This window comes from Emys orbicularis, chromosome 11 (assembly GCF_028017835.1).
Source record: "Emys orbicularis isolate rEmyOrb1 chromosome 11, rEmyOrb1.hap1, whole genome shotgun sequence".
Taxonomy (NCBI): Eukaryota; Metazoa; Chordata; order Testudines; family Emydidae; genus Emys; species Emys orbicularis.
In genome coordinates, this window is record NC_088693.1 from 51,404,568 (window position 1) to 51,427,718 (window position 23,151).

The 23,151-nt window shown below is 41.5% G+C and overlaps 1 protein-coding gene across 1 annotated transcript; it reads left to right on the forward strand.

The window, feature by feature from the left end:
- Positions 1-245: 245 nt before the first annotated feature.
- On the forward strand, positions 246-21,581 carry ASNSD1 (asparagine synthetase domain containing 1). The gene is made up of 6 exons (XM_065413418.1): positions 246-457; positions 2,410-2,463; positions 7,781-7,856; positions 14,230-15,777; positions 17,080-17,261; positions 21,253-21,581. Exons 4-6 carry the CDS (start codon positions 14,323-14,325, stop codon positions 21,506-21,508), a joined length of 1,893 nt encoding a protein of 630 aa, XP_065269490.1. The 5' UTR covers positions 246-457; positions 2,410-2,463; positions 7,781-7,856; positions 14,230-14,322; the 3' UTR covers positions 21,509-21,581.
- Positions 21,582-23,151: the final 1,570 nt, after the last annotated feature.

Sequence of the window (23,151 nt, forward strand, 5' to 3'; positions counted from 1 at the left end):
CTTCCTGGGCCCTGCCCCGTTTGTGGCCCACGGGCCCTATTTCCACACCCCGCAGATGGCAGGTAAGGGCAGACTAGTTAGGGCAACGGCTTCCAACGTTGCAATTGAGCATGCTCAGTTACACCAAGGGGGGCCAACAATATCCCGGATGCTTGATTATTACTGAGCATGCTCGGAAAGTTCGCGCATGCTCCGTCGCTGCACCGGCCTAGCTGGGTGAGCGTAGTTAGGGGCTTTGCGTGTAGTGCGATTGCGCAGTTCGTGGGTTGGGGCGTTTGAAGGAAGTAGTCGTCCCCCACCGCACGTAGCGGGATTAGGGAAGCGCGAGCCCGTGTGTGTGGGTTTCGCGCCTGTCACCGCTGGCAACGGGACACGTAAGGAGGGAATGTCGGTCCGGGAGCCGCGGAGAGAGGAGGAGGGGGCGAAGCTGCACCAGAAGGAGGAGCTGAACCGAAAGGTGGGGGTGTGGCGCGAATGACACTCGCGCACGCGGCCCTCACGAGACCGGAGGTTCCGGCCTCTTCAGAAGAGAAACTGGTCCAGTTCCGGTTGGGGTCAGTGCGGGAGGAGTGGGGCCCCCTGTCGGCTGGGAGGGCGGGGCCCAGTGGGGGGGAGGCGCTGCGGGCGTGGGGGAGGGGCACCAGCATGATGTCATCTTGCTTATTTGGCTTCATCACTACAAGAGCGTTCGCAGTGATGTCACGCTGCAAGGTGTAACGTCATAGTGCCGCCACAGCGAATCAGGATGTTACATTGGCCCTGGAAATACTTTCAGGGAAATCGTGTGACATTGGGCTCTTGCTGTGAAAATGGGGGTGCAGGGCAGCAGGAATATAAGGGTGATGACTTTATTTTTACCCGCAGGAAAAAATTAGAGATTCAGTACCACTAAAAAGCAGAAATTTCTTTGGCTTTTTTAATTTTCACAGTAGAAAAACTTCCACCATAATTTGGCCCTAATTAATGGCCTTAGTGGCAGTGTTAGTGAAGGGCTAAATGGACATATTGGTAGAACTACTTTGTCATGCCTACTGTTGATCATTCCAAGCTTGAGACACACATGGTCAGGGAATTGTGGGTTATCTTATGCTGCAGCTACTTGTCCCATACAAGCTCCATGGAGACATAAAATATTTTAGCCTCTGGAGTTGTCTTTCTGGCCTTCTTCACAAACACTAAATATTTACTGTAGAGACAATAGTGTCATCAGTCTGTAGTCTGTTAAATCCCAAGGAACCTCCTTCACTTTCCTTTTGTAAATTTACTGCTTCTCCATAGAGTCCTCAGTGGAGGATATTGGTGCAAAATGTGTGCTATGGTTTGATCGCCTGAGAGACAGGAATGGGATCAAAGGTGGATTTATGCCAACTTCGTGACTTCCAAATTCTGGAATCAGTTAAGGTACTGTTCAGTCCATGGCATAAACTAGAGGAGATGCTGTGTTGTTCTAGTTTATGTCCAGTTGCCTATGGCCCCAAGGGCCATTCTTGCAGCCTGTAATAGCTGAAGTGTAGAGGTTCTTTGGTCTTTTTTCCAACAGTGACCCATATATCAGGGAAAGAAGGTGTGGACAGTTCTGCACCCCAAAGATTCCCCCTGCCCTAGAGGCATTTCCAGGAAATTGACAAAATTGGCTTCACAGTTCTTTGTACTGTTGCCTGCTTCAGAGTGACAAAGAAGTTAGAAAAATCATGAAGAAACCCATTTTTTCCCCTGAAAAGAAAATCCCACAAAACAGATTTTTCATATGCTGTTGTTGCATTAACCTCACTGAAATTCTCCTGATTTATACCAGAATAATTCAGAATCTAGTTCATAGCCTGTTCTGTCATCCCCGTTGATTACAAAACATACCATATTTGCCTACATAGTAACCCCATCTACAAGAGTAGTAGGCTTTATTAGGGTCCGGTGCAAAGCTCATTGAAAGCAATAGAAAGACTCCCATCGATTTCAGTAGGCTTTGGAATCAGGCCCTAGATGTGCAGTAGTGATCACATGCAATTGTGGAGAAAAAGATGCAGGTTGTATACAAATTACCTCCCTTCTAAAGCAGGTATTTGAAAATGTGATTTACTCCCTCCTGGTTTGCTGGCTCAGACTTCTACAGACACCTAGTTTTTGAGATCAAATTAATTTCAGAAAAATTGACTTCGGTTTCTATCAGTCATATGCCCCAGAATATCTTACTGGTTATGTTTATATTGGCTATGGAAACAGCATCTTTCATGTCTCAGTTTACTTTCCATTCTTTACTCCATCACTTTTCTATCTAATTTCTCCTGGACCTGTCAGAGTAAGACAAATATTTGCATCTACCTATCTGAAAACATGGGTTGGAGTGTTAATAGTGGGTTATAACATACTGATTTATTTGTCATAAATCTAGAGTTCTATTATGTTTTTCAGATTAAAGAGCAGAAAGTTGTAGTTGATGAGCTTTCCAACTTGAAGAAGAACCGGGTGAGTGATTACAAAGTGGTTTTTTAGCAATTCATTTTTTGCATTAGATAAATCGTCTTGTCCGGAGCTTGTCCTCGTCCGTCCCTCCACAAACGCAAGTTGACGCCACACCATTCTGTTTTATTACGAGCATGTTCTTTCCATTTCTGGCCAAAGAGTTTTGTCATGGGATCAGCCCAGCGCATTTCCGGTCTGCCCAGCGGTCACTTGTGGTCTGTTGTCTTGCCTGCGGACTACATGACCTGCCCATCTCCGCTTTGCGTCGTACATCGCCTGCACTACATCAGTCACCTCTGTACACCTTCTGATCTCATTCGGTATATGATCCCAGAGCAATATCTTGCACATTTGCCTTTCCATTGCTCTCTGGGTGACAGCGAATTTTTCTTCCTCCGCTTTTGTCATTGACCAGCTTTCCACTCCATATATCATTGCTAGCAGAACAGTGGATTTAAACAGTTTTTTTTCCTTTTCTTCATGGGCAGTTCATCATCAGTTAGAGATGTCTTTATTTTGTTGAAACTTTCCCGCCTTTCTCCTCCTACTGCATTTCCCTTCAAATGAATTGTCTCTGTTCAGCTGCTGACCCAGATAAATATATTTGTCAACCTCCTCGATTACTTTCCCATTTACAGTGATGATTCCTGCTTCAAATGCTCATTCCGCATCCACTTAGTCGTTGACGTGTTCACTTCCAACCCGATATCATGCGAAAGTGTTTGCAGTTGCTGCAATTTGTTCTCTAAGAACATAAGAATGGCCATACTGGGTCAGACCAAAGGTCCATCCAGCCCAGTATCCTGTCTACCGACAGCGGCCAATGCCAGGTGCCCCAGAGGGAGTGAACCTAACAGGTAATGATCAAGTGATCTCTCTCCTGCCATCCATCTCCACCCTCTGACAAACAGAGGCTAAGGACAGCATTCCTTACCCATCCTGGCTAATAACCATTAATGGACTTAACCTCCATGAATTTATCTAGTTCTCTTTTAAACCCTGTTATGGTCTTAGCCTTCACAACCTCCTCAGGCAAGGAGTTCCATAGGTTGACTGTGCGCTGTGTGAAGAAGAACTTCCTTTTATTTGTTTTAAACCTGCTGCCCATTAATTTCATTTGGTGGCCCCTAGTTCTTATATTATGGGAACAAGTAAATAACTTTTCCTTATTCACTTTCTCCACACCACTCATAATTTTATATACCTCTATCATATCCCCCCTTAGTCTCCTTTTTTCCAAGCTGAAAAGTCCTAGCCTCTTTAATCTCTTCTCACATGGGACCCGTTCCAAACCCCTAATCATTTTAGTTGCCCTTTTTTGAACTTTTTCTAATGCCAGTATATCTTTTTTGAGATGAGGAGATCACATCTGTACACAGTATTCAAGATGTGGACGTACCATGGATTTATATAATGGCAATAAGATATTCTCAGTCTTATTCTCTATCCCTTTTTTAATGATTCCTAACATCCTGTTTGCTTTTTTGACTGCCGCTGCAGATTGCGTGGATGTCTTCAGAGAACTATCCACGATGACTCCAAGATCTCTTTCCTGATTAGTTGTTGCTAAATTAGCCCCCATCATATTGTATGTATAGTTGGGGTTATTTTTTCCAGTGTGCATTACTTTACATTTATCCACATTAAATTTCATTTGCTATTTTCTTGCCCAGTCACTTAGTTTTGTGAGATCTTTCTGAAGTTCTTCAGTCTGCTTTGGTCTTAACTATCTTGAGCAGTTTAGTATCGTCTGCAAACTTTGCCACCTCACTGTTTACCCCTTTCTCCAGATCATTTATGAATAAGTTGAATAGGATTGGTCCTAGGACTGACCCTTGGGGAACACCACTAGTTACCCCTCTCCATTCTGAAAATTTACCATTATTCCTACCCTTTGTTTCCTGTCTTTTAACCAGTTCTCAATCCATGAAAGGATCTTCCCTCTTATCCCATGACAACTTAATTTACATAAGAGCCTTTGATGAGGGACGTTGTCAAAGGCTTTCTGGAAATCTAAGTACGCTATCTCCACTGGATCCCCCTTGTCCACATCTTTGTTGACCCTTTCAAAGAACCCTAAAAGATTAGTAAGACATGATTTCCCTTTACAGAAACCATGTTGACTTTTGCCCAACAAGTTATGTTCTTCTATGTGTCTGACAATTTTATTCTTTACTATTGTTTCAACGAATGTGCCCGGTACTGACATTAGACTTACCGGTCTATAATTGCTGGGATCACCTCTAGAGCCCTTTTTAAATATTGGTGTTACATTAGCTAACTTCCAGTCATTGGGTACAGAAGCCGATTTAAAGGACAGGTTATAAACCATAGTTCATAGTTCCGCAATTTCACATTTGAGTTCTTTCAGAACTCTTGGGTGAATGCCATCTGGTCTTGGTGACTTGTTAGTGTTAAGTTTATCAATTAATTCCAAAACCTCCTCTAGTGACACTTCAATCTGTGACAATTCCTCAGATTTGTCACCTACAAAGGACGGCTCAGGTTTGGGAATCTCCCTAACATCCTCAGCCGTGAAGACTGAAGCAAAGAATTCATTTAGTTTCTCCGCAATGACTTTATCGTCTTTAAGTGCTCCTTTTGTATCTCGATCATCCAGGGGCCCCACTGGTTGTTTAGCAGGTAGATAAACGAAGGTGGGAAAGCATGAGAAAACAACCACTTCAAAATAGCTGATGCTCACTATGAGTCTGACATTTTTTAAGACAGCATTTAGTTATTGTTATATTGATATTATTAACCTAGTTTACACTCCTTGTCAAAGAAGATTTATTTTCCAGGAAGTGATCACATCCAGTTTTGTGGTGATGGAAGTGTAGCCCATCCTAGATCAAAGTAAAACACTTGAGTACCCCTTCCAACACATCTCAATGCTTCAAGCCAAAAAGAAGACACCTCTTACTGTACATTTTCTAAATGGTGAGGGAATTACTCTCCATATTACATTCAGAACTAAGCTGTGCAGGAATTGGTTTTTATCAGGGGAAATACCAAATTTTTATGTCAAACCCATAATATTTGTCACAGATTTTCTCAGATTTTGAAGGCAAAAGTTGTTTAAAGTTGCTTTTAAAAATACAAAAGAAGACCTTCTCCGCTGTTATCCTCCTCTATAAACCCCTTGAGTTTTATGACCATTATGCAATGGTGAAGGGCTGTAGATAGAAATGAGAAAACAGATGTTATGTGCACTGATAAGCAAATAAATACTTTCCTTTTCTTTAAGCATAACTTTTATATTGGCTAAAACTCCCAGATAAAGATGTATAACCTACATGAAGGAGAAATATCTGCTCTCGTTTTAATATCTAAGAAAAGCAGGACAGCTTTTCCATGACTACTTCAAAATGATTGTGTTCCGATATTTATCAGTTTTTCTGTATAGCTATCAGTCTGATTAATCAGTGTCTAAAGTTCGTAAAAGAAAAATTAATTTAGTTTTTCTTTGTTTGGATCAGCACAATTTGTTTTGCTATTAATCATGTCCATCATGTGTGAGATTTTCAGAAGTCCTTACCATTGGCCTAGCTACTTTCTTTGAAATAAGAGAGATTTACCATTAATTTTGAGGGGAGCAGAGTTAAGCCAATACTGAGCATGTGTGAAAATCCTACCCTATATGCACAAGTTAAAACCTTTTTAAAAATAAAGATAGGGTTAACTATTTACAAATGTCATCTACAAAACATATGTAAATGACGACACTTTATTTTCAGAGATATCTTATGCATTACCTACCAACTATCTAATTTCAACAGTGCACAGAAAAATTGACAATCAATGTAAATGGACTTACATGTTCTTAAAAATAAATCCTTCAAGGTGCAGGTAAATTATGCAGAAACATGTAAACAATTCCTGACAAAAGCAGAATTAGTTTGAGCCGTGGATAGCTCAGGATTGATAATGGGTCTATGTCAAATAAGATCAATTTTTTTCTTGGTACAGTTATTAGTGAACATGTTCACATCAGAGTTGGCACCACTGGCTGACTCATTGGCAGTTTCAACAGAGAGTATGGAAGAGATGGAGGATGGATACTGAAGCACATTGGAGGGGGAGTGTAAGAAAGCATATACCTGCCACTTCTGGTCCGTTTGTTCTGTGGATAGAGGACTTTAGTCTCCAGGGCTCTCCATCTGAAGTTTCACAAACACACTTCACCTCCCTCTCCCCCCCCCCCCTTTTTGTGTGTGTGTGTGTGTCTCTATAGTATGCCAATTGAGACTGCTATCTCGTGTTTTGGTTAACTTTTCAGGATTAAATGCACAGTAGGTATGATATGAAATCACAAGTTTTGTTCCCTATCACCATGACTGAATAGTTCAGTGTGGCTTTGTGTACTTGATGAATATCATGGATACAACTTGATAAAGAATTGTCTTTATGGTATAGTAGAACTTCGTTTTTACAAACCGAGATTTTACAAACCACCAGTTACATGAACCATTTTTCTTGATGGGACAAAGGATCACAACAAAAGAGATGTCAGTGAAGAACAAGTCAACATCCCTTTATATTCTGATGTCTTCAGTGTGTTGGAAATTGTTTTGCAGTTGTTTGAAAGACAAGAAAATGATGCAGTGCATCATACTGCAACTTAGGCACTGTACTGACTAATTTTTTTATGTTCAATTTTATGAACTTCTTGACTTTCTGCACTCAGTCTCCAATTAGTTTGTAACATAGAGGCTCTACTGTATATACAATTTATGTTGGGTCAAATCCTGTAGATTTTAATCAATCTATTCTTAACTCTCACTGAAGTTTTGAGTGAGTAGAGACTCCAGGACACTGTCAGTATAAATGGTAACCATGTTCTGTTATACATTTTACAACTATAATATGTGTTGCAAAGAATTAACTTTTTAATATTTTTATCTTTTATCCTACATTTTTTTTGTATCACATACATCTGTTTTTAGTACAGTGCCTTTTAATGTAGTAAATTGATGGACACTTGCCATTTAAAAGAATGAGAATTTGTGTGTCCTTTTGGCATCAATACTTTCAGTAATGTCTTATCTAAATTGTTGATTAAAATGTCTAACTTGGCCTGATATTTACCAATATCATGTTAGCCATTCATACACTTTAAGTATTCATAAATATGTTTACTTTCAATTTAATTTATATTTGAAATAGTGGCACTTGACTCATCATATGTGAGGGAAGAAGAATATAAAATAGCAGTAGATAACAATGCTGTGGAGGTAAAACCATTGTCTTGATAACACATTAGGCTTCTGCTATGGATTTGTTATTAACATTAACCTATCCCAATTTCCTTCTTTTTCAGAAAGTTTATAAACAGCAACCAAATAGCAACATATTCTTTCTTGTAGACAGAACAGAAACGCTATCTGAATGCAAAAGTAAGTTCTTAACATACATTGCCGACCAATATTTAAAGGTGGTGTTCGTAACTGAGTAGGATTTCCCATGCAGATCAAAATGAACAATTATAATTTGTTTATTCAAAGCTGTATGATTGCTGTGTTTAATTTGTCTGGATAGGACAGAAGATTAAAGTAATCACAATATTATATATATGCGTGATAAAGTACTTAAAATGAAAAGCTGCCAGTCCTAAAAAAGTAGTAAGGGATGCCAGTAAAAATTATAGTAGGCCTAGTGCCCAGTCCTCTGAAGTACAGAGCACCCTCAGCTCCTTTCAGGAAGCAATCAGCATCTTGCAGCATTTGGTCCCATATAATAAGAATAAACCTGTTTGAAAGTAGCATGGGATAGGGAAGAAAGAACACTGAAGTTGAACTGGATACCTTAGGGGGCTAGAGGAATGGGCTTGGGGATTATGGAGGTGTGGAGGGTTGAGGATCTAGGACAGAAGCATCTGGAGATAAGGGAGAATGAGAGAGAGACTTGATGATTAAATAGAGACCAAGAAGCATCAATTAGATGAGAAATCTAGGGTCAGGTGTGGAATGAATTCCAGGATGTAAATGAACTTGGTAATTTCTGGACAGAACAAATGGTGCTTGCTCTTCATTTCTTAGTGTTTTTAGCCAGTTTACACTGAGAAGGCTTTAGTTACAATAGTTCATTGCAGTTTGTTATGATAGTAAAGTGCAAATCTGATATTGACAGTAGCTAGGAGTTCACCAGGTTCTGATACTGGTAAAAGTCTTGTATTTAAAAATGCAGTACAATAATAATGACTTAGATTAGAGGGATAGGTTGTAAACTCTTTGGGGCAGGGACTGTCCTTTTGTTCTATGCCTGTAGAGTGCCCAGCATAATAGGGTCCTGGTCCATGATTGAGGCTTTTAGGCTTAGGCACTACAATAATACCAATAATAAAGAATAATTTTGGTACCTGATAAGTCAGTAGTTACAGCTAATAGTCCAATCAATGCAAATTTAATGATGCACAGTTTTAAAGTTCATGTAAACAACAATGTGCATAAACAATAAGAATATATATCTAAATTTGATTATCTTTAAGGGGGGAAAAGCTGCAATGGGCTGATTTGTGCGATGGTACTGATGCAAACACTTTCATATTTTCTTGTTATGTGTCTTTAAATTTGTGTTGATTGGACTATTAGCTATAATTACTGACTTATCAGGAACCATTATTATTACTATTTATTATTTGTATTATTGTAGTGCCTAAGAGGTCCAGTCATAGAATCATAGGACTGGAAGGGACCTCAAGAGGTCATCTAGTCCAGTCCCCTGGACTCATGGCCTGACTAAGTATTATCTAGACCATCCCTGACAGGTGTTTGTCTAACCTGCTCTTAAAAATCTCTAATGATGGAGATTCCACAACCTTCCTAGGCAATTTATTCCAGTGCTTAACTACCCTGACACTTAGGAAGTTTTTCCTAATGTCCAACCTAAACCTCCCTTGCTGCAATTTAAGCCCATTGCTTCTTGTCCTATCCTTAGCAGTTAAGAAGAACAATTTTTCTCCCTCTTCCTTGAAACAACCTTTTATGTATTTGAAAACTGTTATCATGTCCCCTCTCAGTCTTCTCTTTTCCAGACTAAACAAACCCAATTTTTTCAATCTACCCTCATAGGCCATGTTTTCTAGACTTTTAATCATTTTTGTTGCTCTTCTTATCTCAGTGTTTGCAAATTGCAAATTTTCTCAGTGTTTGCAAATTGATTGCTTTATTATTTGCTCCATCTCTTTCCAGGTACAGAAGTTAAGCTGACTGGTCTGTAATTCCCTGGGTTGTCCTTATTTCCCTTTTTATAGACTGGCACTATATTTGCCCCTTTCCAGTCTTCTGGAATCTCTCCCGTCTTGCATGACTTTTCAAAGATAATTGCTAAAGGCTCAGATATCTCCTCAGACAGCTCCTTGAGTATTCTAGAATGCATTTCATCAGGCCCTGGTGACTTGAAGACATCTAACTCGTTTAAGTAATTTTTAATTTGTTCTTTCCCTATTTTATCCTCTGATTCTACCTCATCTTCACTAGCATTCACTTTGTTAGATGTCCAATCACCACCAACCTTGGTGAAAACCAAAACAAAGAAGTCATTAAACACCTCTGCCATTTGCACATTTTCTGTTATTGTTTTCCCCCCCTCATTGAGTAACAGGCCTACCCTGTCCTTAGTCTTCCTCTTGCTTCTAATGTATTTGTAGAATGTTTTCTTGTTATACATTATGTCTCTAGCTAGTTTGATCTCGTTTTGTGCCTTGGCCTTGTCCCTACATACGTATGTTATGTTTATATTCATCCTTTATAATTTGACCTAGTTTCCACTTTATGTAGTAGTCTTTTTTGAGCTTCCGATTGTTGAAGATCTCCTGGTTAATCTCCTAGGGTCAGTCCTCGGACCGATCCTATTCAACTTATTCATAAATGATCTAGAGAAAGGGGTAAACAGTGAGGTGGCAAAGTTTGCAGATGATACTAAACTGCTAAAGATAGTTAAGACCAAAGCAGACTGTGAAGAACTTCAAAAAGATCTCACAAATCTAAGTGATTGGGCAACAAAATGGCAAATGAAATTTAGTGTGGATAAATGTAAAGTAATGCACATTGGAAAAAATAACCCCAACTATACATACAATATGATGGGGGCTAATTTAGCAACAACTAATCAGGAAAGAGATCTTGGAGTCATCGTGGATAGTTCTCTGAAAATGTCCATGCAGTGTGCAGAGGCGGTCAAAAAAGCAAACAGGATGTTAGGAATCATTAAAAAGGGGATAGAGAATAAGACTGAGAATATATTATTGCCCTTCTATAAATCGATGGTACGCCCTCATCTCGAGTACTGCGTACAGATGTGGTCTCCTCATCTCAAAAAAGATATACTGGCACTAGAAAAGGTTCAGAAAAGGGCAACTAAAATGATTAAGGGTTTGGAACGGGTCCCATATGAGGAAAGATTAAAGAGGCTAGGACTCTTCAGCTTGGAAAAGAGGAGACTAAGGGGGGATATGATAGAGGTATATAAAATCATGAGTGATGTGGAGAAAGTGGATAAGGAAAAGTTATTTACTTATTCCCATAATACAAGAACTAGGGGTCATCAAATGAAATTAATAGGCAGCAGGTTAAAAACAAATAAAAGGAAGTTCTTCACGCAGCGCACAGTCAACTTGTGGAACTCCTTACCTGAGGAGGTTGTGAAGGCTAGGACTATAACAGTTTAAAAGAGAACTGGATAAATTCATGGTGGTTAAGTCCATTAATGGCTATTAGCCAGGACGGGTAAGGAATGGTGTCCCTAGCCTCTGTCTGTCAGAGGGTGGGGATGGATGGCAGGAGAGAGATCACTTGATCATTGCCTGTTAGGTTCACTCCCTCTGGGGCACCTGGCATTGGCCACTGTCGGTAGACAGGATACTGGGCTAGATGGACCTTTGGTCTGACCCGGTACGGCCTTTCTTATGTTCCTAAGCCAGGGTGGTCTCTTGCCATACTTCCTATCTTTCCTACGCAGTGGGGTAATTTGCTCTTGTGCCCTTAATAATGTCTCTTGAAAAACTGCCAACTGTCTTCAGTTGTTTTTCCCCTTAGACTTGCTTCCCATGGGATCTTACCTACAAACTCCCTGAGTTTACTAAAGTCTGCCTTCTTGAAACCCATTGACTTTATTTTGCTGTTCTCTCTCCTACTACATCTCTACCTCGATATAACGCTGTCCTCTGGAGCCAAAAATCTTACCACGTTATAGGTGAAACCGCGTTATATCGAACTTGCTTTGATCCGCCGGAGTGCGCATTCCCGCCCCCCCGGAGCACTGCTTTACCGCGTTATACTGGGTCGCGTTATATCGGGGTAGAGATGTATTCCTTAACATCACAAACTCTACCATTTCATGATCACTTTCACCCAAGCTGCTTTCCACTTTCAAATTCTCAACCAGTTCCTCCTTATTTGTCAAAATCAAATCTAGAACAGCTTCTCCCCTAGTAGCTTTCTGAAAAAATAAATGTCTCCAATACATTCCAAGAACTTGTTGGATAATCTGTGCCCTGCTGTGTTATTTTCCCAACAGATGTCTGGGTAGTTGAAGTCCCCCCTTACCACCAAGTCCTGTGCTTTGGATGATTTTGTTAGTTTCTTAAAGCCTCATCCATCTCTTCTTCCTGGTTAGGTGGTCTGTAGTAGACCCCTACTATGACCCCTTTTATCCTTATCCAGAGACTTTCAACAAGTCTGTCTCCTATTTCCATCTCAACCTCAGTCCAAGTGTATACATTTTTAATATATAAGGCAACATCTCCTCCCTTTTTTCCCTGTCTGTTCTTCCTGAGCAAGCTGTACCATTCGATACCAATATTCCAGTCATGCGTATTATCCCACCAAGTCTCTGTGATGCCAACTATGTCATAGTTGTGTTTATTTACTAGCATTTCGAGTTCTTCCTGCTTATTCCCCATACTTCTCGCATTAGTATACAGATCTAAGCTACTGATTTGATTTCCCCCACCGCCAGTTCTGTCTTTTCTCTCCCTTATCCCTGCTATAACAAACCCATGCTCCACCCAAATTCTGATCCTTCTCTCAGGTCTCCATGTTTTTGACTTACCTGTGGGCTTTGGTCACCTGTCCCCTTCAAACCTAGTTTAAAGCCCTCCTCACTAGGTTAGCCAGTCTGTATCCCAATATGCTCTTTGCCTTCCTCGATAGGTGGACCCCATCTCTGCTTAGCAGTCTTTCTTCCTGGAACTGCATCCCATGGTCAAGGAATCCAAAGCCTTCCTGACGACACCATCTTCTCAGCCAGGCATTCACCTCCAGGAGGCATCTGTCTCTGCCTGGGCCCCTACCCTTGACCGGAAGGATCAAAGAGAACACCACCTGCGCTCCCAGCTCCTTCACCCTTACTCCCAGAGCCCTGTAGTCACTTCTGATCTGCTGAGGGTTATACCTCACAGTATCATTAGTGCCCACATGAATGAGTAGCATGGGGTAGTAGGGGAGCATGGGGATGATCCTTGACAGTCCCTCCATAACATCTCGGATACGGGCCCCTGGCAGGCAGCATACCTCCTGGCATGCCATGTCAGGGTGACAGATGGGTGCCTCCAATCCCCTCAGAAGAGAGTCACCAACCACCACTACCCTACGTTTCCTTCGGGGAGTGGTGGCTGCGATCCTCCCAGCCTTGGGGGTACATGGCTTCTCCTCCTCCACCTTTGGGGGTGACTGCTCATCGCTCATTGACAGGGCAGCATATTGGTTTTCCATCACCATCGTGGGTGGGTTGGGAGTAGGGATGGAGCACTGCCTGCTGCCAGAAGTAACCAGGAGCCAGTGTCCTCCCTGTGACAGAGCCATATCCTCCTCCCTCGGTGGTGTGACAGCAATCCTCTGTAGCTGGATAGCGTCCTCAGCCTTTGACGTCTCCCTCTGAATACTCTCAAGGAATTGGGCATTGATGCTCCTCAGCCTAGCCACCTCCTCTTGTAGCTCTCCCACCTGCTTCCCGAGAGATTCCACCAGCAGGCACCTTTCACACTGGATGTTCCCCCCCCAGCCTGGCTTTCTGTGAGTGGCCACAATCTCTGCAAATCCACACCAGGATCTGGGTAGAGGCATCCATGGTTAGGTTGTCTGCCTGGATACAGGCTCAGGTGGAGGAGACAGGAGCAATGCTGGCACTGGCGATGTGGCCCTTCCTAACCATAGCGATTTTATTTCGTCTCCCTCCCACAAACCCCCTCTCAAACTCCCCTGTTTGTGGTCCCTTGGTCGCTTAGTCTTTGGCTTTTAAGGCCTTCTCTCCTACATCAGCCCTACCCCCTCATTAATCTCATAGGGGGCAGGTGATCACGAGGCTGATCAAGGATGAGCCAGGGAACGAAGGCTCAAACAGTCTCCAGACACACAATCCCAGCTGACCCTGCAACTGAAATAACCTGAAAGAGAAAGAAAAAGCACAAACAGCCAAACAAACTCATTCACCCCAAGATTAGTACTCGCACCTTGTTTGTTCAACAGGGGGATCGCCCCTTCTCAAACTCTCCTGTTTGCGGTCCCCTGTTCGCTAGCTCCCCTTGGTCGCTTAGCCTCTGGCTTTTAAGGCCTTCATGGACCAAGATCCTATTGTGCTAGGCACTGTACAAATATAGACCAGAAAGACAGTCCCTGCCCCAAAGAGCTCACTGTCTATCCCTCTAAGTCATTATTATTCTATCACATTTATTAATTTTATTTTTAATATTTTTAATAATTATTAATTAAATTTATTAATTTATTAAAATAATTGTCAGTGATTATTTATTTCCTCTTTTCTTTTATGCAGACACATTAGATGACCTGAAGAGGGCACATCAGGAGATAGAAAATTCAGAGAAGACCAAAATCAGGAAATAGACCAATTAAATTCTACATAGCAATGTGTGGCATTTGTTGTGTTGTCAGCTTGTCTGTTCAGCACACTATTGGTGGCTTCTTCAAAGATGATCTGCTGTGCAACCTTAGAAGAAGAGGACCTAACAGCAGCCAGCATCTGATAAAGACTTTGTCTGATCTCTCCTACCAGTGTTTGTTTTCTGGCCATATACTTCACTTGAGGGGATTGATGACTCCCCAGCCTCTGACAGACATTGATAACAATGTGTTTCTTTGGAATGGAGAAGTCTTCAATGGAATTCACATAGGGACAGCAGAGAATGACACTCAAGTTATGTTTCATCATCTTTCATCATGTAGTAGTGAATCTGATATTTTGTCACTCTTCTCATCTGTTCAGGGTCCATGGTCTTTTATTTATTATCAAGCATCTAGACACTACTTGTGGTTTGGTAGGGATTATTTTGGTCGTCGTAGTTTGTTGTGGCAGTTTAATAATGAGCTAGACAGCGCTCTCTGTCTGTCATCTGTAAGTGCTCTTTCTGAATCTGATAACCAATGGCAGGAAGTTCCAGCATCTGGAATTTACAAAATCGATCTCAAGGCCTGTGCTATATCTGAATATTTGGTTTTAACATTATATCCCTGGAAATACCATTCCAGAGAAAATGCAATAGAAGAAAGATTCCTCAGTGGCTTGGATCAGATTTCAAAAGATTTACCTGCCTATGTGTCTCTTACGATGAGTGAGTCAAAACTTTCTCTAATAACACCAGTTGTTCCTTTAAATAGGACAGTTCCTGAAACTTCAGTTGACTCTCATTGCCCTAATATTACTAATAGTACAGTTACTGTAGAAGATCTTCATGGATTCCTTGCAGAAGAGCACAAGAAGAAATTGGTCCATCAGCTTATTGATGTTTTAAGTGAAGCAGTAAAGAGACGTGTTTTATATCTCTTTAGAGATACAGATGAGCTAAAAGGAGAAATTCTGAGTATACCTACCAAGAAAGCACATGTTGCAATACTGTTTTCTGGTGGCATTGATTCTATGCTTATTGCAACCCTAGCTGATCGACATATTCCTTCGGAGGAACCAATTGATCTTCTTAATGTAGCCTTCATGATTAAAGAACAGACTAAACAAAGCAAGCAGAAAAAACAACATGAATTGCATTCTTGTCAGGAATGCTTTAAAAAACTTGATACTACACTTGTTGATAACTTGTCTTGCTTCAATGTGCCTGACAGAATCACTGGCAGGGCTGGATTGGAAGAACTAGAGACTATTAATCCTTCAAGAACTTGGAATTTTGTGGAAATTAATGTTACACTTGAGGAACTGAAAAGAATGAGACAACAGCGCATAAGCCGCTTAATTTATCCATTGGATACTGTTCTGGATGACAGCATTGGTTGTGCAGTTTGGTTTGCTTCCAGGGGAGAAGGTTTTATTACTACCCAGGGAGATGTAAAGCCATATAAAAGTTCTGCAAAGGTATAAGATCTTCTTTGTCTGTCTTATACTTGGTCAATAAAAATAAGTATAGTGCAATTTAGCTTCAGTAGTCAGTACAGAATAAATATCCAAGGTCGCTGGAATACAAGTAGCAAACATAAGTAAATGTTGCAGTTGTAATAAGTGAGTAACTGCCTGCAGTTCCAAAAATGCAGGACTCCTGCATTCAGTTCCTTGGCATGGAATTATTCTATTCCGTAAGCTTGAGTATACAGCAGTAGAACTGGGAAAGGCAATAATCTTCAGCCTGGAATATTCAATTTTTGAATTGATGTAGTAGAGAAGAATTGTACCATCAGATCTAGCCTAAACAGATTTGAAATATTTAAATCTGCAGAAAATTTAATTAATCAGCATTGTTTTGTGCTGGTATCCCACAAACCAGTAATTACCACAATATCATTATTTGGGTTGGTATGTGACCGAAAAAAAAAATGCTATTACTATTGAGGGGAGAGGATTGTTTTTTGAAGGCTTCCGACATATTTTAAACAGTCATTTAAAGAGCAACTTTTCCCGTGTGTTCACCTGATATTTTTCTTGCTGTTTTGAAGGGGGCAACTTCTTTCAGTAATTTGATAGCCACTTCAAGAATTCTCTTCTTTCCTCCCACTTGTCTTTGGTAGCTAGGATGGAGAAAGAATTAATGTTTTTTAAAATAATTCTGCATATTTGGAGTTCACTTCTGCATCATCTTTGAGATTTATACTATTTGCTGCCAACTAATGGGGATGTTTTAAATGGTTGGAGTCAAATAATAGAGGATTTAAAGCACAGTTGAATGGATTTTGCTTTATTTTTAGATTGTGCTACAACCTATAATGGCTTATGCATCAGAGTGGATCACCTAAAGATGTGGATACTGGTTTTATTTTAGTTGTCTTTCAGGTGACGTGATTTATTTAGCAGTTAATTTGAACTTTTTGAAAAATTGAGATAATTTTTTCCCCTAAATAGGCTGAAATGGTTTATTATAACAGAGCAGGTTTTTTGTTTTTCTTTAATGAGTTAAAGCCTGAGGGTATACTGTTCAGGTCTGATCCTGCTCCAATTTAAATCAGAGTTCCCAGTGACATCAATGGGAACAAGATCAGGCCCTCTAAAAATTAATAAATGCAGGCTTATTCTGTTATGTTAATCTAAATGTGTTTGAATATATTTATTGGGTTTATTTTCAGATGGTTACAGTTGAATATTTTGGGAATCTATAACATGTTTTTCCCCCTTTAATTAGAGTTCCTAGATAAATAATAAAATACCACTTTTTATACTCTTCTGTAGGTTGTGCTTACAGGAATTGGAGCAGATGAGCAGCTTGCAGGCTATTCCCGACATCGTGTTTGCTTCAAAAAATATGGTTTAGATGGCTTGAATAATGAACTAGGAATGGAACTGGCTCGCATTTCTTCTAGAAATCTTGGCCGGGATGACAGGATTATTGGAGATCATGGAAAAGAAGCAAGGTAGCACTGTTTTAACATGCAGCAAATAGTTTCAACTCAGAACTCCATTTCTAGCACTGCAGTGGAATTTTAAATCAAAATTCCCTGTGTCTTAATTTTTTAAAAATTGCATGAGGACATTTGTTGTATGTGTACAGACATTGGGCCTGTACTAATTTAAAGTGCTTACAGTACCCCTTAAGAAGACATAGCAACTTGAAAATCACATTTCCACCTGAAAATTTTACTTCCAGTCTCGTGTTAGTATGATGACATTACCTTCACAAGCACTCATTTGAGGTGACCTCACCTGCACACAGTGATGGTTCTTGGGGTACCCAGGACTTTGAGCCACCTTGTTACCCCTTTGCCTCCAGCAAGAGAGAGACTTGCTGGTGCTTAACCCATTGCAGTGTTAATCAGCTCCCTGGCACCTCCAGTCTGTTAGCCACTCAGTCTCCTCTGGACAGTGCTAGCCTGCCCCTCCCTTTGCTTTAACAATAGGTCCACCCCATCCCCAAGCCCCTTTGAAGTGTTTCCCTGTGATATCTTGCCCCTCTCACTGACTACTCACAGAAATATCAGGTTTGCTATCCCCCAGGAGACAGTGTATATATGAGGTGGTTTGATTCAACTGAGGATCAGCTCAAATATATCATCAGAGCACTACAATATATTTATAGTGAAAACAATCATAAATTTGTTATCAAAGGCTAAGATTTAAGAGACAGTGAGTAAGGGTAATCCAGTCAGCAAGGTAACATGTACAACTCCGTACACACTTTCTAGAGACTAAACTTTAACAGTCTAACCATCTGTCTAAAAGCAGTCTTATCTCTCCTAAATGTCCTTTACTGTGCTGCCAAGCAGGGCAGTTTGGGATCCTGTTTTCATGAATATGCCCAATTACTCCCTCAGATGCAGGATAAAGAGATGTCCTAGTGCCTTCTCCTTGTATCCACCAAAATTAATTGTTGGCCCCCAGAGTCAAGATGTCACCTACCTTCTCCCTCCCCTGAGTTTTAGTCCTTGGTGTGCTGATTTTATGTTGTTTTTATATTCTTTTGTTGACTTCATATGCAAAACTGGCTTCCATTGTGTTGGCTTACAAAGGCAGATGTGAATATATACATCCTTTGTCTGGTAGAAACCTGTTTATCAACACTGCCTGGATTCAGACTTTTTTAGGAACATATTTTCAGTGCGTGAGAAAGAGAGAGTTTGTGTGTGTGTGCGTGTACCCATTTCGCAACTATTAATGACCAGTATGATCCTGGTGTTCATTTAAGATCCTACATTACATCATTTATGGATAAATACCATGAATGCGGTGTGAAGGCCAATACTATAATGATGTTCAAAAGGGAGCTAGATAGATTCATGGAAGATAGGTCCATCAATGGCTATTAGCCAGGATGGGCAGGAATGGTGTCCCTAGCCTCTGTTTGCCAGAAGCTGGGATTGGGTGACAGGGCAGGGATCACTTGATGATAACCTGTTTGTTCATTCCCTTTGGGGCACCTGCCATTGGCCACTGTTAGAGGACAGGATACTGGGCTTGATGGACCTTTGGTCTGACCCAGTAGGGCCATTCTTATGTGATAGGTATAGTGAGTTTGTGTGGCTTGTTGGGAGTTACTGTTACAGAACAGGAGTTGTTAGGGTCACACACATTTTTCCCCAGGTTTAGTATAACAGGAACAGCAGCAGCAAAGCTTAAACTGAAGAGGCAGCAGACAGATATGTCCAAAGGGAGGAAGGAGATGCCTGAGCATTTTTGGTGTTGCTTTTGGCCCAAAAGACTTCTAAACCTCAGGAAGGGAGCAGAATTTTTTTTTAATCCATACATGCTGTTAGGTGTTCTTATAGAAACCTGAATTATTTAGTTGATTTTGTCACTTTATAGGGGATCATTCATTGTTCTGCATAAAGTCTGCGTAATCTGGCTTTGTATGGGGAACTAAGTGATGACTTTAGAGAATGCAATCCACACACTCTACCCACCACATAGGCTGTGGGATTGCAATATATGCAGCTTCTTGCAGCCATTATTCCTGACTGTGAAACAGCAGCTGCTGCCCTTCCACACCTCTCCACTAGAGTTCCTAACCATTAGATTGGTATAGCCTAGATCAGGGTGGGCAAACTTTTTGGGCTGAGGGCCACATCTGGGTGGGGAAATTGTATGCAGGGCCAGGGCAGGGGGTTGGGGTGTGGGAGGGGGTGCAGTGTGCAGGAAGGGGCTCAGGGCAAGGGATTGGGGCAGAGGAGGGGTGCGGGGTGTATGAGGGGGCTCAGGGAAGAGGGTTGGGGTGCAGAGTGCAGGAGGGGGCGCAGGGCAGGGGTGCAGGAGGGGTGTGGGATGCGGCAGGGAGTTGGGGTGCAGGGTGCAGCAGGGAGCTCAGGGCAGGGGGGTGGGGTGCAGGAGGGGGGTGAGATGTACGAGGGGGCTTAGGGCAGGGAGTTGGGAGGCGGGCTGCAGGAGGGGTTCGGGCTCTGGCCCAGCGCCGCTTACCTAAAGCGGCCCTGGGGTGGCAGTGGCGCGCACCGGAGCCAAGGCAGGCTCCCTGCATGCCTGCCCTGTCCCCGGCCCCACGCCAGGAAGCGCTGCGGCCCCTGGGGGAGGGGAGGCGGAGGGCTCCGCGTGCGCTGCCCTTGCCGCGCCGCTAGGTACCTCCCCTGAAGCTCCCATTGGCCATAGTTCCCCATTCCCGGCCAATGGGAGCTGCGGGGGCGGTGCCTGGAGGCAAGGGCAACGCATGGAACCCCCCCCCCCCCGGGGGGGCCACAGGGACGTGGTGCCGGCCGCTTCTGAGAGTGGCGCGGGGCCCGTGGCACCATAGGGGGAAATCCCGTGGGCCGGATCCAAAGCCCTGAGGGGCTGGATCCGGCCCGCGGGCTGTAGTTTGCCTACCCCGGCCTAGATTCAGTAGCCCCACTTTAATTTACACAGAAACAAAACATCTCCTTTCATGCCTGTTTGACCCACTTAATCATCCCACCATTGGAGTTAAGTGATGGTCTGGAGGTTTTTGCATCTTAACTCTGCACTGGGGAGAATTTCTTTCTGTATAGTAAACTGAAAAAATGGATCTTAGGTCACCAATCGTGATTTTGTGACTAGCAGAAAATGTGTAATATCTTTGGGTGGGGAGAGTGACCTACGGAGTTATAAATCTATGATACATGTGAAAGGATCTTTAAGAAGGAAGTACTCTTTTAGCAAGGTAAAAACTGACAGTAGGCATTAACTATCTAAATTTTTGTGATTTCCCCACCCCCCTTTAGAATGGTGTCACAGAATTTTCAGTGTAAATATGTTTTGTTTCATAGAATCATAGATTATTAGGGTTGGAAGGGACTTTAGGAGGTCATCTAGTCCAACCCCTTGCTCAAAGCAGGACCAATCCCTAACTAAATCCACAAATGGCCCCCTCAAGGATTGAATTCACAACCTTGGGTTTAGCAGGCCAGTGCTCAAACCACTGCGCTATCCCAGTGTAGCTATGTACCAAAGTTAGGTTTTACAGTAGTTCAACATTTAAAGAGCCTCTGATCTTGGAAAACATTCTATTTATAAACAATCCTGCACCTACATAATTTATGTTTTCTCTCTTCCATATATCTTTATTGGTGGTGACGAGAGCTGTGCATAAAAACAGAATTTCTGTCATTTGCTCCTATTTAAGTACAAATTATTTTTCTTGGGCAAGACTTTTAAAATTTCAAATCAGATAAGTTTTAAATGAAGTTTCTTATGGATGTGCATTGCTGTTCCAGTCTTTTATTTCCCCAAGACTCCACAACACTTCTGTTTTTCTCACAACACATTAGCACCAAGATTTATGTTGCATCTCCTTCTAGGAATGGATATTCGCTTGGAAGTCCAAATTTTCTACAGATCACTAAAGTGTGAATTGAGTATTCTAAAAGCAGTTATCTTGTACCCTACACATTTGTTTGAGTTTAAACCTTGTCAAGGTAACAATTTTTCATAATATTTTCTGTTTAGATTTCCTTTCCTTGATGAAGATGTTGTTTCGTTTCTTAACTCTCTGCCTGTTTCGGAAAAAGCAGACTTGACTCTACCTCGAGGAATTGGTGAGAAATTACTTTTGCGCCTGGCAGCTAAGGAGCTTGGCCTCAAGGCCTCTACTATTCTTCCAAAGAGGGCCATGCAGTTTGGAACACGGATTGCAAAAATGGAAAACAGCAGTGAAAAGGCATCTGATAAATGCAGCAGACTTCAGCCAGTTTCAGTAGACTAATTTATGAGGCTGCAATTGAAGGTTTGTTCACAGCACATCTTATGAGAAATTTATGGTTTAAAATTTTGTATTTTATTATGTGTGGATATTCAATAAAATCCTCAAGATTTTAGAATTGTGTTTTATCTACTGGTTTTAATCAGTTTAACTGTAATTACACCTTGCATTTGGCCTAATGAAGAACTACTGTATTATTCAATCTGGTCTGCCAGAGCATGACTGCCCTGGGGGAAGGAGAGGCAGGGGTTCCACAGAAAAACAACAGATTCAGGCTGTATTTTTTTTTTTTTTTTTTTTACTAATTTTCACAGGGCTTGAGGGAAATACTTTTGAATCCACCCCACCTGCCCACATTATGAAGCTAGTATATAACATTAACTCAACAAAAAATGTCATCTCTAGGGGTTATCGTGTGCATTTACTTACAGTTGAAGAAGGAAAACCTACTGTACATCACATACATTCTATCCTTTTACCAATATTGCATTGTACATTTGAAATGTACTCTACATTTAACAATTTAATTGTGTTGGTATTATATATTTTAAAAATGAAATTCTCTCTTATAAGAAATTCTTAGTTCAAGATACTAAAAAGTCCATGTCAGAACAGTGATTGTTAGGATTAGGGAAAACTCAAGATTTAATACAACAAGTAATATAATTCTTATCTAATTTATAATATGTAGAGATCTGGAAGATACTCATAAAATGAATCTCTATATCACTATTGTTTAGCAGTGATGTGATGGTAAGAAAGTAATATTAACAATGTACATAATACAAATCCTCACTGTTTCTTCTATTATAACTTTTTATTTTATTTTTTTACAATGACAGCCATCCTGATTAGGATAGACTGTCAAGCAGAAATGAGAAAGTGACCATAAATACTTGTGGAAAGGGAATACCTGAAATTCAAAAGGGGAAGAGAGATGTGACAAATAATTTTTAAACCATGTGTTAAATGTGTCTCCCTGTCCCCCAAACTGTACATAAATTAAGGCTGTGTGACAGAGTATATACCCCATCCTGGCTCTGAAAGTTGCCAGTTAACATCTGGCTGCACCAAAGGGTGGACGAGGCCTAATTAAAGATGCAGCCCAGCTGGGGAAGGATGATTATAAAGAAAGGAAGCACAGTATTAGAAGGACTGTAGGGAAGGAACTGTATATTTCTTCTCTGGGGAGTGGAAAGTGGGAGGCTTAAGGAAAATACCTAGGGGCAGATTTGATTTTTGGGATTGGGAAATCTGGGAAGAGGTGGGAGAGATCTAATAAATGGGCAGGATTTGGACTTCAAGGGAAAGAGTCCAGGGAGATATTCAGTGGAGGACTAGAGCAAGGGAAATTTAGAGGTGTAAAAGGTTGAGATGGAAGAAGTTGGTTTAGGATTTTATTGGGGGATTAAGAGTCCCAGGAATCCCAGCCCTGAAAAAAGGCTGAAGTTAGAGGCTGTGGAGAGGCCTGCTGACAGGCTATAGTAGGAAGAAGTCCAGGGAGGCAGCAGCAGGGACTATGAAGAATGCTGGTTATAGGGTCCCTGGACGGGAGCCCCATATAATGGGAGGGCTTTCGTTCCCCTCCTGCCGCTGGGGAACGGTGTGAGTGAGACCCCCCTCTGTAGTGTAGGGAGTAAGATTTT

Excerpts from the sequence above, each read along its gene's own strand:
- ASNSD1 (XM_065413418.1), top strand. The coding sequence starts at position 14,323 with ATGTGTGGCATTTGTTGTGTTGTCAGCTTGTCTGTTCAGCACACTATT. Across the intron at positions 15,778-17,079 it reads CATATAAAAGTTCTGCAAAG|GTTGTGCTTACAGGAATTGG; the intron begins GTATAAGATCTT and ends ACTCTTCTGTAG. Across the intron at positions 17,262-21,252 it reads GATCATGGAAAAGAAGCAAG|ATTTCCTTTCCTTGATGAAG; the intron begins GTAGCACTGTTT and ends TTTTCTGTTTAG.